Consider the following 12,505-nt stretch of genomic DNA (forward strand, 5'->3'; position numbering starts at 1 on the left):
GGTACAGTGTGGAGGGTCAGTCAGCGACTGGATCTAGTATGACAACACCCTAGAATAACTCTGTCTCTCTCCCTCTGTCACAGAGTAGTTTAGACTGTCAGTCACTGACTGGATCTAGTATGACAACACCCTAGAATAACTGTCTCTCTCCCTCTACCCAGATGGCACAGGGCAGGGCACAGTGTGGAGGGTTAGTCAGTGACTGGATCTAGTATGACAACACCCTAGAATAACTGTCTCTCTCCCTCTACCCAGATGGCACAGGGCAGGGTACAGTGTGGAGGGTCAGTCAGCGACTGGATCTAGTATGACAACACCCTAGAATAACTCTGTCTCTCTCCCTCTGTCACAGAGTAGTTTAGACTGTCAGTCACTGACTGGATCTAGTATGACAACACCCTAGAATAACTGTCTCTCTCCCTCTACCCAGATGGCACAGGGCAGGGCACAGTGTGGAGGGTTAGTCAGTGACTGGATCTAGTATGACAACACCCTAGAATAACTGTCTCTCTCCCTCTACCCAGATGGCACAGGGTAGCGTACAGTGTGGAGGGTCAGTCAGTGACTCTGTATCTGGACTGTGTGAAGGTGGAGAGTCTGGAGCTCCAGAGAGGTCTGAACCCAGAGGTCAGCACTGAAGGGGTCACTGTGTTCGGGACACGGCTACTGGATGACCAGGTCTTCGAGGTAGGACTGTGTTGGAGGTAGGACTGTGTTGGAGGTAGGACTGTGTTGGAGGAAGGACTGTGTTGGGGGTAGGACTGTGTTGGAGGTAGGACTGTGTTGGAGGTAGGACTGTGTTGGAGGTAGGACTGTGTTGGAGGTGGGACTGTGTTGGGGGTAGGACTGTGTTGGAGGTAGGACTGTGTTGGAGGAAGGACTGTGTTGGGGGTAGGACTGTGTTGGAGGTAGGACTGTGTTGGAGGTAGGACTGTGTTGGAGGTAGGACTGTGTTGGAGGTGGGACTGTGTTGGGGGTAGGACTGTGTTGGAGGTAGGACTGTGTTGGGGGTAGGACTGTGTTGGAGGTAGGACTGTGTTGGAGGTAGGACTGTGTTGGAGGTAGGACTGTGTTGGAGGAAGGACTGTGTTGGGGGAAGTAAGAGTGTGTGTGGGGTTGGATTCTCTGTGTGTGGGGTTGGATTCTCTGTGTGTGTGGGGTTGGATTCTCTGTGTGTGTGGGGTTGGATTCTCTGTGTGTGTGGGGTTGGATTCTCTGTGTGTGGGGTTGGATTCTCTGTGTGTGTGGGGTTGGATTCTCTGTGGATTCGCACACACACCCGCACACACACCCACAATTCACACACCTGCACACACATGCCCACCCACCCGCCCGCAGGCACACACACACACACACACACACACACACACACACACACACACACAGGTAATCACATTCATTCAGTCAGACACACACACACACACACACCCGGGCACACAGAGACAAACACAGAGCACTAACTCTATATCTCTCTACAGCCCCCTCTTGTGGTCATGTGTATGTACTTCACCCTGTCCCCTGACATACCCCATCTAACATGACAGAATATTTAATTCATAAATAAAGATGTTATGTCATTGTTATATAGATATATGTTTTTGTCCTAGACTCAGAAGACAATCTCTGGTTACTGGATAAATTCCGTCTGGGATTTCCAGTTTGGTTTAAAACTACCTGCCTGTGTTGTTTGTGTTGTGGAACCCTGTCATACAGCAGAATGACCTTTAACCCCAGTGTGTCTGGGGGCATTTAGTAGAATGACTGTAGTCTCAGGTGGTCTGGCTCTGATGCGACCCTCAAACTGTGTTTGGGCTGGATTCAGATGTGTGTGTGTGGGCGTGTTTGTGTGTGTGTGTGTGTGCGTGTGTATGTGTGTGTGTGTGTGTGTGAAGTTAACTCTGGAGACAATTAATGAATTATGAGGGACTGGTGAGGGACGATGAAAGAGCCTGTAAAATCACATTGATCACAAGCATTGCCAAAGCTCAAGCAAATCTACAGACACACATATTAGACTCTCTGGTTGACAATCACATTAATTCAGTCACTGATAGGTAATCACATTCATTCAGTTACTGATAGGTAATCACATTCATTCAGTTACTGATAGGTAATCACATTCATTCAGTCACCGATAAGTCATCACATTCATTCAGTCACTGATAGGTCATCACATTCATTCAGTCACCGATAGGTAATTACATTCATTCAGTCACTGATAGGTAATTACATTCATTCAGTCACCGATAGGTCATCACATTCATTCAGTCACCGATAGGTAATTACATTCATTCAGTCACTGATAGGTAATTACATTCATTCAGTCACCGATAGGTCATCACATTCATTCAGTCACCGATAGGTAATCACATTCATTCAGTCACCGATAGGTAATTACATTCATTCAGTCACCGATAGGTAATTACATTCATTCAGTCACTGATAGGTAATCACATTCATTCAGTCACCGATAGTTAATCACATTCATTCAGTCACCGATAGGTCATCATATTCATTCAGTCACCGATAGGTAATTACATTCATTCAGTCACTGATAGGTAATTACATTCATTCAGTCACCGATAGGTCATCACATTCATTCAGTCACCGATAGGTAATCACATTCATTCAGTCACCGATAGGTAATTACATTCATTCAGTCACCGATAGGTAATTACATTCATGCAGTCACTGATAGGTAATCACATTCATTCAGTCACCGATAGGTAATCACATTCATTCAGTCACCGATAGGTAATCACGTTCATTCAGTCACCGATAGGTAATCACATTCATTCAGTCACCGATAGGTAATCACATTCATTCAGTCACCGATAGGTAATCACATTCATTCAGTCACCGATAGGTAATCACATTCATTCAGTCACCGATAGGTAATTACATTCATTCAGTCACCGATAGGTCATCACATTCATTCAGTCACCGATAGGTATCACATTCATTCAGTCACCGATAGGTCATCACATTCATTCAGTCACTGATAGGTAATCACATTCATTCAGTCACCGATAGGTAATCACATTCATTCAGTCACCGATAGGTAATCACATTCATTCAGTCACCGATAGGTCATCACATTCATTCAGTCACCGATAGGTAATCACATTCATTCAGTCACCGATAGGTAATCACATTCATTCAGTCACCGATAGGTCATCACATTCATTCAGTCACTGATAGGTAATCACATTAATTCAGTCACTGATAGGTCATCACATTCATTCAGTCACAGTTCATAATACAAAGAAACATGAATACAAAGAAACATGGTGTGTTTCATGTGTTTTATTAATGTGTGTGTTTCATGTGTTTTATTAATGTGTGTGTTTCATGTGTTTTATTAATGTGTGTGTTTCATGTGTTTTATTAATGTGTGTGTTTCATGTGTTTTATTAATGAGTGTGTTTCATGTGTTTTATTAATGTGTGTGTTTCATGTGTTTTATTAATGTGTGTGTTTCATGTGTTTTATTAATGTGTGTGTTTCATGTGTTTTATTAATGTGTGTGTTTCATGTGTTTTATTAATGTGTGTGTTTCATGTGTTTTATTAATGTGTGTGTTTCATGTGTTTTATTAATGAGTGTGTTTCATGTGTTTTATTAATGTGTGTGTTTCATGTGTTTTATTAATGAGCGTGTTTCATGTGTTTTATTAATGTGTGTGTTTCATGTGTTTTATTAATGTGTGTGTTTCATGTGTTTTATTAATGTGTGTTTCATGTGTTTTATTAATGAGTGTGTTTCATGTGTTTTATTAATGAGTGTGTTTCATGTGTTTTATTAATGAGTGTGTTTCATGTGTTTTATTAATGTGTGTGTTTCATGTGTTTTATTAATGAGTGTGTTAGCACACGGAACATTAATAACTATGTTATTAATGTGTGTGTGTTTCATGTGTTTTGTTAATGTGTATGTTTCAACTATGTTATTAATGTGTATGTGTCCACAGGGAGAAATCCAACAATTGTTGATCGTAGCCGACCCCAGAGCTGCAGAGACCTACTGTCAAGACTACATTCCCGACTGCCACGCCCCTTTACCCTACGACAGCCTATCACAAGAGACTGAGGAGGTGAGTTCCCTTTAGGCAGCCTATCAAGAGACAGGGAGGTGATGATGAGAGTCTCATTAGACAGCCTATTCTATGACAGAGGTATCTTGATCTCTTTCTTTCCATTCATTGCAGTATCTCTCTCTCTCTCCTCCCCTCTCTCTCTCTCTCCCTCCCCTCTCTATCTCTCACTCCCTCCCCTCTATCTCTCTCTCCCTCCCCTCTCTATCTCTCTCTCCCTCCCCTCTCTATCTCTCTCTCTCTCTCTCTCTCTCTCTCTCTCACTCCCCCCCTCTCTCTCTCCCTCCCCTCTATCTCTCTCTCCCTCCCCTCTCTATCTCTCTCTCCCTCCCCTCTATCTCTCTCTTTCCCTCCCCTCTCTATCTCTCTCCCTCCCTCTCTATCTCTCTCTCCCTCCCCTCTCTATCTCTCTCTCTCTCTCTCTCTCTCTCTCTCTCTCTCCCCTCTCTCTCCCTCCCCTCTCTATCTCTCTCTCCCTCCCCACTCTCTCTCTCCCTCCCCACTCTCTCTCTCTCCCACCCCTCTCTATCTCTCTCTCCCTCCCCTCTATCTCTCTCTCCCTCCCCTCTCTATCTCTCTCTCCCTCCCCTCTCTATCTCTCACTCCCTCCCATCTATCTCTCTCTCCCTCCCCTCTCTATCTCTCTCTCTCCCTCCCCTCTCTATCTCTCTCCCTCCCCACTCTCTCTCTCCCTCCCCTCTCTATCTCTCTCTCCCTCCCCACTCTCTCTCTCCCCCCCCCTCTCTCCCTCCCCTCTCTCTCTCCCACCCCTCTCTATCTCTCTCTCCCTCCCCTCTCTATCTCTCTCTCTCCCTCCCCTCTCTATCTCTCTCTCCCTCCCCACTCTCTCTCTCCCGCCCCTCTCTATCTCTCTCTCCCTCCCCACTCTCTCTCTCCCTCCCCTCTCTATCTCTCTCTCCCTCCCCACTCTCTCTCTCCCTCCCCACTCTCTCTCTCCCTCCCCTCTCTATCTCTCTCTCCCACCCCTCTCTATCTCTCTCTCCCTCCTCTATCTCTCACTCCCACCCCTCTCTATCTCTCTCTCCCTCCCCTCCCTCTCTCTCTCCCCCTCTCTATCTCTCTCTCTCTCCCTCCCCCCCTCTCTCTCTCCCTCCCCCTCTCTCTCCCACCCCTCTCTATCTCTCTCTCCCTCCCCTCTCTATCTCTCTCTCTCCCTCCCCTCTCTATCTCTCTCTCCCTCCCCCTCTCTCTCTCCCTCCCCTCTCTATCTCTCTCTCCCTCCCCACTCTCTCTCTCCCTCCCCTCTCTATCTCTCTCTCCCACCCCTCTCTATCTCTCTCTCCCTCCGTTGTTGGTAATCAAGCCTACCACCTATCTCTCTCCCCCTCTCTCTCTATCTCTCTCTCCCCCCTCTCTCTCTCTCCCCCCCCTCTCTCCCTCTCCTCCCTCCCTCTCTCTCTCTCCTCCCTCCCCTCTCTATCTCTCTCTCTCTCTCTCTCCCTCCCTCTCTATCTCTCTCTCCCTCCCCACTCTCTCTCTCCCTCCCCTCTCTATCTCTCTCCCACCCCCTCTCTATCTCTCTCTCCCTCCCCTCTATCTCTCTCTCTCTCTCCCCCCCTCTCTCTCTCTCTCTCCCTCCCCCCCTCTCTCTCCCTCCCCTCTCTCTCTCTCTCTCTCCCTCCCTTCCCCTCTTTATCTGCCCTCTATAGCCAGTGTTCCTATGTGCCAGTGTTCCATGTACCAGTGTTCCATGTGCTAGAGTTCTGTGTGCCAGTGTTCTGTGCCAGTGTTCTGTGTGTCAGTGTTCCGTGTGCCAGTGTTCCGTGTGCCAGTGTTCCGTGTGCCAGTGTTCCGTGTGCCAGTGTTCCGTGTGCCCAGTGTTCCGTGTGCCAGTGTTCCGTGTGCCAGTGTTCCGTGTGCCAGTGTTCCGTGTGCCAGTGTTCCATGTGCCAGTGTTCCATGTGCCAGTGTTCCATGTGCCAGTGTTCCGTGTGTCAGTGTTCCGTGTGCCAGTGTTCCGTGTGCCAGTGTTCCGTGTGTCAGTGTTCCGTGTACCAGTGTTCCATGTGCCCACCTCTCTTCCTCCGTCCCCTGTTCGATTTAACTCCTGCCTCACTCCATGGCCTCTGAACACACCGTGTGTGTGTGTGTTTGTGTGTGTAGGAGACAAAGCCCGCCAGGAGAGTGAAGGTGGAGGAGTTTGATGAGTTTGACTACAGTGACCTTTACGACGACCTCTCTGTCTCCACGGTTACCGTGAGACCCAACATCACAGAGTATGAGGTGAGAGGTGACCTCCACAGTACCTGACCAGACACAGAAAGATAAACAATAAAACAATAAGTTGAAAAAAGAGAATGATCTGGACACCATGTCTAATGTTGCTCTCTCTGAGCATTCCATTTCAACCATCCATTCATTCTCTCAGGATTGGACTGTTCTGTGGTTCTAATCAGAGAACTAGAATGTCATTGTGGTTCTGCGGTTCTAATCAGAGAACTAGAATGTCATTGTCGTTCTGTGGTTCTAATCAGAGAACTAGAATGTCATTGAGGTTCTGTGGTTCTAATCAGAGAACTAGAATGTCATTGTGGTTCTGTGGTCCTAATCAGAGAACTAGAATGTCATTGTGGTTCTGTGGTTCTAATCAGAGAACTAGAATGTCATTGAGGTTCTGTGGTTCTAATCAGAGAACTAGAATGTCATTGTCGTTCTAATTAGAGAACTAGAATGTCATTGTGGTTCTGTGGTTCTAATCAGAGAACTAGGATGTCATTGTGGTTCTGTTGTTCTAATCAGAGAACTAGAATGTCATTGTGGTTCTGTGGTTCTAATCAGAGAACTAGAATGTCATTGTGGTTATGTGGTTCTAATCAGAGAACTAGAACGTCATTGTGGTTCTGTGGTTCTTATCAGAGAACTAGAATGTCATTGTGGTTCTGTGGTTCTTATCAGAGAACTAGAATATCTTTGTGGTTCTGTAGTTCCAATTATAACCAGTATTCTAGCTCTAGTGGTTCAGCTCAAGATTACATTCTGAAATGTCTTCTTGTGCTACTGTTGACTGTGGATATGATGATGATGATCGGTTGTCTTGTGTGTGTGTGTGTGTGTGTGACAGATTGTAGAGTACGAAGACTACGACAACGAAACAGATGAGTACGAGGTCAGAGAGTATGAATACGAGGAGGAATTTGAAGATCGATACGGATTGGCCGAGAGGGAGAGGGCGGAGTCCTGGAACGGACAGGTACATCTCACAATGCAATGTCTGTCAGCAACTCAACACTAAACAACTACTCTTTTGTACTCTAACTAGAGATGTGTGCTTGTGGGTGTGTGTGTGTGTGTGTCTGTGTGTGTGTGTGTGTGTTCCTCTCTACCAGGAAAGAATAGAGAAAGGAGAGAAAGGAGAACAATCCTACTTTGGAGCAGTAAGTACACACACACACACACACACACACACACACACACACACACACACACACACACACACACACACACACACACACACACACACTTCAAATAGCCACTCGTAATAATTTCATGTTTTCTCTGGCATCTTGCAGAGCACCTTAATCACAGGCCCCGGGGGTCTTCCAGGACCAGAGGTGAGTCAGTGGTGTTATTTAGTGTATTCCTCTATATCAAGGGGGGGGGGGCAAAGTATGACCCCCCTGGCACTTCAATCCGGTCCGCCTGGCACTTCAATCCGGCCTGCCCGGCACTTCAATCCGGCCCCTCGGGCTCTTCAATCTGGCCCGCCTGGCACTTCAATCCGGCCCCTCGGGCACTTCAATCCGGCCCGTCGGGCACTTCAATCCGGCCCCCCGGGCACTTCAATCCGGCCCCCCGGGCACTTCAATCCGGCCCGCCTGGCACTTCAATCCGGCCCGCCTGGCACTTCAATCCGGTCCGCCTGGCACTTCAATCCGGCCCGCCTGGCACTTCAATCCGGCCACCTGGCACTTCAATCCGGCCCGCCTGGCTCGCGAGACAAGAGAAAAAAGATATACATTTTTTTACCCATTTTTCGTGGTATCCAATTGGTAGTTACAGTCTTGTCCCATCGCTGCAACTCCAGTAAGGACTCAGGAGAGGCGAAAGTCGAGAGCCGTGCATCCTCCGAAACACGACCCAGTCAAGCCGCACTGCTTCTTGACACAATGCCCGCTTAACCCCGGAAGCCAGCTGCACCAGTGTGTCGGAGGAAACCTGGCGACCGTGTCAGTGTGCACTGCGTACGGCCCGCCACAGGTGTTGCTAGAGCGCGATGGGCCACGGAAACCTCGGCCTGCCGAACCCTCTCGATGCAGTGCTTTAGTCCGCTTCACCACTCGGGAGGCCCCCACAAATGGATTCTAACCAACAATTGGTCCCCCAAAAGATGCGTCTCTCCGTTGAATTTCAAAATCTCGATGTGGCCCTCGAGCCCCTGTTCTATATTGTCTCTGTCACCCTGTTGTGTTTCATTGGTTCAGTTTCTCTCTCCACTACACCTGTTGTGTTTCATTGGTTCAGTTTCTCTCTCCACTACACCTGTTGTGTTTCATTGGTTCAGTTTCTCTCTCCACTACACCTGTTGTGTTTCATTGGTTCAGTTTCTCTCTCCACTACACCTGTTGTGTTTCATTGGTCCAGTTTCTCTCTCCACTACACCTGTTGTGTTTCATTGGTTCAGTTTCAGTGTTTCTTAATCCTGATTCTGGGGATGTAAAGGGACATGAATGTTTTTGCCAATAACACAACTGATTCCACTAACCAAAGGTTTGATGATGTGTTGACTAGTGGAATCAGCTATATAGTAATGGGAAAAATGGGCAAAAACAAAAATATGCACCTTTTTGGGTCCCCGGGACCAGGATTAAGAAACACTACACTGTACTGTATACTGTACTGTGTCCTCTCTCCAGGGAGAACAAGGACCCCAGGGGCCCACAGGACTGGTAGGACCTCAAGGAGACCTAGGAGAACTGGTGAGTTACAAACTAACATACACTCTCTCTCTCTCTGTCTCAAACACATATTAACACACACACCTTCTGTCTCTCTCATGCATTTTCACCATCTATCTCTCACAACACACACTTTCAGGTGAACACACCATACATTGTATCAGTATGTCTCTCTCTCTCTGCCTGGGACATTGTATCAGTCTGTCTCTCTCTCTCTGCCTGGGACTTCCAATTCAGGAAGTAAATGTCATTCTTTATCATCATAATTATCTCCATCCCCTTCCTCAGGGTCCTCCAGGCCGGCCAGGTCTCAACGGGGCTGATGGGATACCAGGTCCTCCAGGGAACATCCTCGTTGTTCAGGTAAGAACCTGTAACGTTTCGGAATGTTTATTCAAATCGTTCAACTGAAATTGTTACGAACATGTTCGCCACAAACACCACCCTTGTTGAACACACCACTGGTTTCTAAATATGACTGAAGCCCAGCAGCTCTCTGGCCCTCCAGGAGCCGGGTCAGTAGCCTGCAGTAACCCAGCAGCTCTCTGGCCCTCCAGGAGCCGGGTCAGTAGCCTGCAGTAACCCAGCAGCTCTCTGGCCCTCCAGGAGCCGGGTCAGTAGCCTGCAGTAACCCAGCAGCTCTCTGGCCCTCCAGGAGCCGGGTCAGTAGCCTGCAGTAACCCAGCAGCTCTCTGGCCCTCCAGGAGCCGGGTCAGCTCTCTGGCCCTCCAGGAGCCGGGTCAGTAGCCTGCAGTAACCCAGCAGCTCTCTGGCCCTCCAGGAGCCGGGTCAGTAGCCTGCAGTAACCCAGCAGCTCTCTGGCCCTCCAGGAGCCGGGTCAGTAGCCTGCAGTAACCCAGCAGCTCTCTGGCCCTCCAGGAGCCGGGTCAGTAGCCTGCAGTCAAGCCCAGTAACCAGCTCTCTGGCCCTCCAGGAGCCGGGTCAGTAGCCTGCAGTAACCCAGCAGCTCTCTGGCCCTCCAGGAGCCGGGTCAGTAGCCTGCAGTAACCCAGCAGCTCTCTGGCCCTCCAGGAGCCGGGTCAGTAGCTTCTTCCTGCCACCTGGCCCTCCAGGGGGGTGGGGGGGGACTACTGTGACCAATATTTATATATATATTTTATTTAACCAGGCAAGTCAGTTAAGAACAAATTCTTATTTACAATGACAGCCTACCAGGGAGCAGTGGGTTAACTGGCTTGTTCAGGGGCAGAACGACTGATTTTTAGCTGGTCAGCTCAGGGATTCGATCCAGCAACCTTTTGGTTACTGGTCCAACACTCTAACCACTAGTCTACCTGCCTCTAACCACTAGGCTAGCTGCCACCCCTACACTTTAACCACTAGGCTACCTGCCACCCCTACACTCTAACCACTAGGCTACCTGCCGTCCCCTACACTCTAACCACTAGGCTACCTGCCAACCCTACACTCTAACCACTAGGCTACCTGCCACCCCTACACTGTAACCACTAGGCTACCTGCCTCTAACCACTAAGCTACCTACCCCCTACACTCTAACCACTAGGCTACCTGCCGCCCCTACACTCTAACCACTAGGCTACCTGCCGCCCCTACACTCTAACCACTAGGCTACCTGCCCCCTACACTCTAACCACTAGGCTACCTGCCCCCTACACTCTAACCACTAGGCTAACCACCTGCCGCCCCTACACTCTAACCACTAGGCTACCTGCCCCCTACACTCTAACCACTAGGCTACCTGCCGCCCCTACACTCTAACCACTAGGCTACCTGCCCCCTACACTCTAACCACTAGGCTACCTGCCCCCCTACACTCTAACCACTAGGCTACCCGCCGCCCCTACACTCTAACCACTAGGCTACCTGCCGCCCCTACACTCTAACCACTAGGCTACCTGCCGCCCCTACACTCTAACCACTAGGCTACCTGCCGCCCCTACACTCTAACCACTAGGCTACCTGCCGCCCCTACACTCTAACCACTAGGCTACCTGCCGCCCCTACACTCTAACCACTAGGCTACCTGCCCCCCTACACTCTAACCACTAGGCTACCTGCCGCCCCTACACTCTAACCACTAGGCTACCTGCCGCCCCTACACTCTAACCACTAGGCTACCTGCCGCCCCTACACTCTAACCCTAGGCACCTGCCGCCCCTACACTCTAACCTGCCGCCCCTACACTCTAACCACTAGGCTACCTGCCGCCCCTACACTCTAACCACTAGGCTACCTGTAAAAGTCTGCATTATGTCTTTAGTTCCAATGAGATGGAGACCCACTAACAGATGTGAGTGTGTGTGTGTGTGTGTGTGTGTGTGTGTGTGTGTGTGTGTGTGTGTGTGTGTGTGTGTGTGTGTGTGTGTGTGTGTGTGTGTAGTTCCAGGCAGGTGGTGTCCAACTAACAGGACCAGTGATATCAGCCCAGGAGGCTCAAGCCCAGGCCATCCTACAACAGACCAAGGTAAAGACAGCAACATCACTGTAACATCACCTTATATTTGACCATAATATACTGTTACAGCAGACCACAGTGATGACCAAAATATAACCATATATAACCATACTGTTACAGCAGACCACAGTGATGACCAAAATATAACCATATATAACCATACTGTTACAGCAGACCACAGTGATGACCAAAATATAACCATACTGCTACAGCATACCACAGTGATGACCATAATATAACCATACTGCTACAGCATACCACAGTGATGACCATAATATAACCATACTGCTACAGCATACCACAGTGATGACCATAATATAACCATACTGCTACAGCAGACCACAGTGATGACCAAAATATAACCATACTGCTACAGCATACCACAGTGATGACCATAATATAACCATATTATAACCATATATAACCATACTGCTACAGCAGACCACTGTGATGACCATAATATAACCATAATATAACCATAATATAACCATAGTATAACCATAGTATAACCATACTGCTACAGCAGACCACTGAGATGACCATAATATAACCATAATATAACCATATATAACCATAATATAACATAATATAACCCTAGTATAACCATAGTATAACCATACTGCTACAGCAGACCACTGTGATGACCATAATATAACCATATATAACCATATATAACCATAATATAACCATAATATAACCATAATATAACCATAATATAACCATACTGCTACAGCAGACCACTGTGATGACCATAATATAACCATAATATAACCATATTATAACCATAATATAACCATATTATAACCATAGTATAACCATACTGCTACAGCAGACCACAGTGATGACCATATGTGACATGAATGTGACCACTGGTTCTGTTATACTGTAAGGAACAACCAATGTGTTAGACTTCACTACCTTTGAGGAGTTCCCAGCCTCCAGGCTTAGAGGAGTTCCCAGCCTCCAGGCTTAGAGGAGTTCCCAGCCTCCAGGCTTAGAGGAGTTCCCAGCCTCCAGGCTTAGAGGAGTTCCCAGCCTCCAGGCTTAGAGGAGTTCCCA

General features: G+C 48.1%; 1 protein-coding gene across 1 annotated transcript in view; it reads left to right on the top strand.

Annotated features, from left to right (window-relative positions):
* Nucleotides 1-12,505, top strand: part of LOC121845625 (collagen alpha-1(XI) chain-like) — a 92,414-nt gene that overhangs the window by 20,273 nt on the left and 59,636 nt on the right. Inside the window, exons 4-12 of the mRNA XM_042317212.1 lie at nt 525-687; nt 3,971-4,093; nt 6,218-6,337; nt 7,176-7,304; nt 7,441-7,488; nt 7,624-7,665; nt 8,968-9,030; nt 9,298-9,372; nt 11,372-11,455. Coding sequence (XP_042173146.1) covers nt 525-687; nt 3,971-4,093; nt 6,218-6,337; nt 7,176-7,304; nt 7,441-7,488; nt 7,624-7,665; nt 8,968-9,030; nt 9,298-9,372; nt 11,372-11,455 — 847 coding nt within the window. The remainder of the gene's footprint in view (nt 1-524; nt 688-3,970; nt 4,094-6,217; nt 6,338-7,175; nt 7,305-7,440; nt 7,489-7,623; nt 7,666-8,967; nt 9,031-9,297; nt 9,373-11,371; nt 11,456-12,505) is intronic.

This window comes from Oncorhynchus tshawytscha, unplaced genomic scaffold (genome assembly GCF_018296145.1).
Source record: "Oncorhynchus tshawytscha isolate Ot180627B unplaced genomic scaffold, Otsh_v2.0 Un_contig_1368_pilon_pilon, whole genome shotgun sequence".
Taxonomy (NCBI): Eukaryota; Metazoa; Chordata; class Actinopteri; order Salmoniformes; family Salmonidae; genus Oncorhynchus; species Oncorhynchus tshawytscha.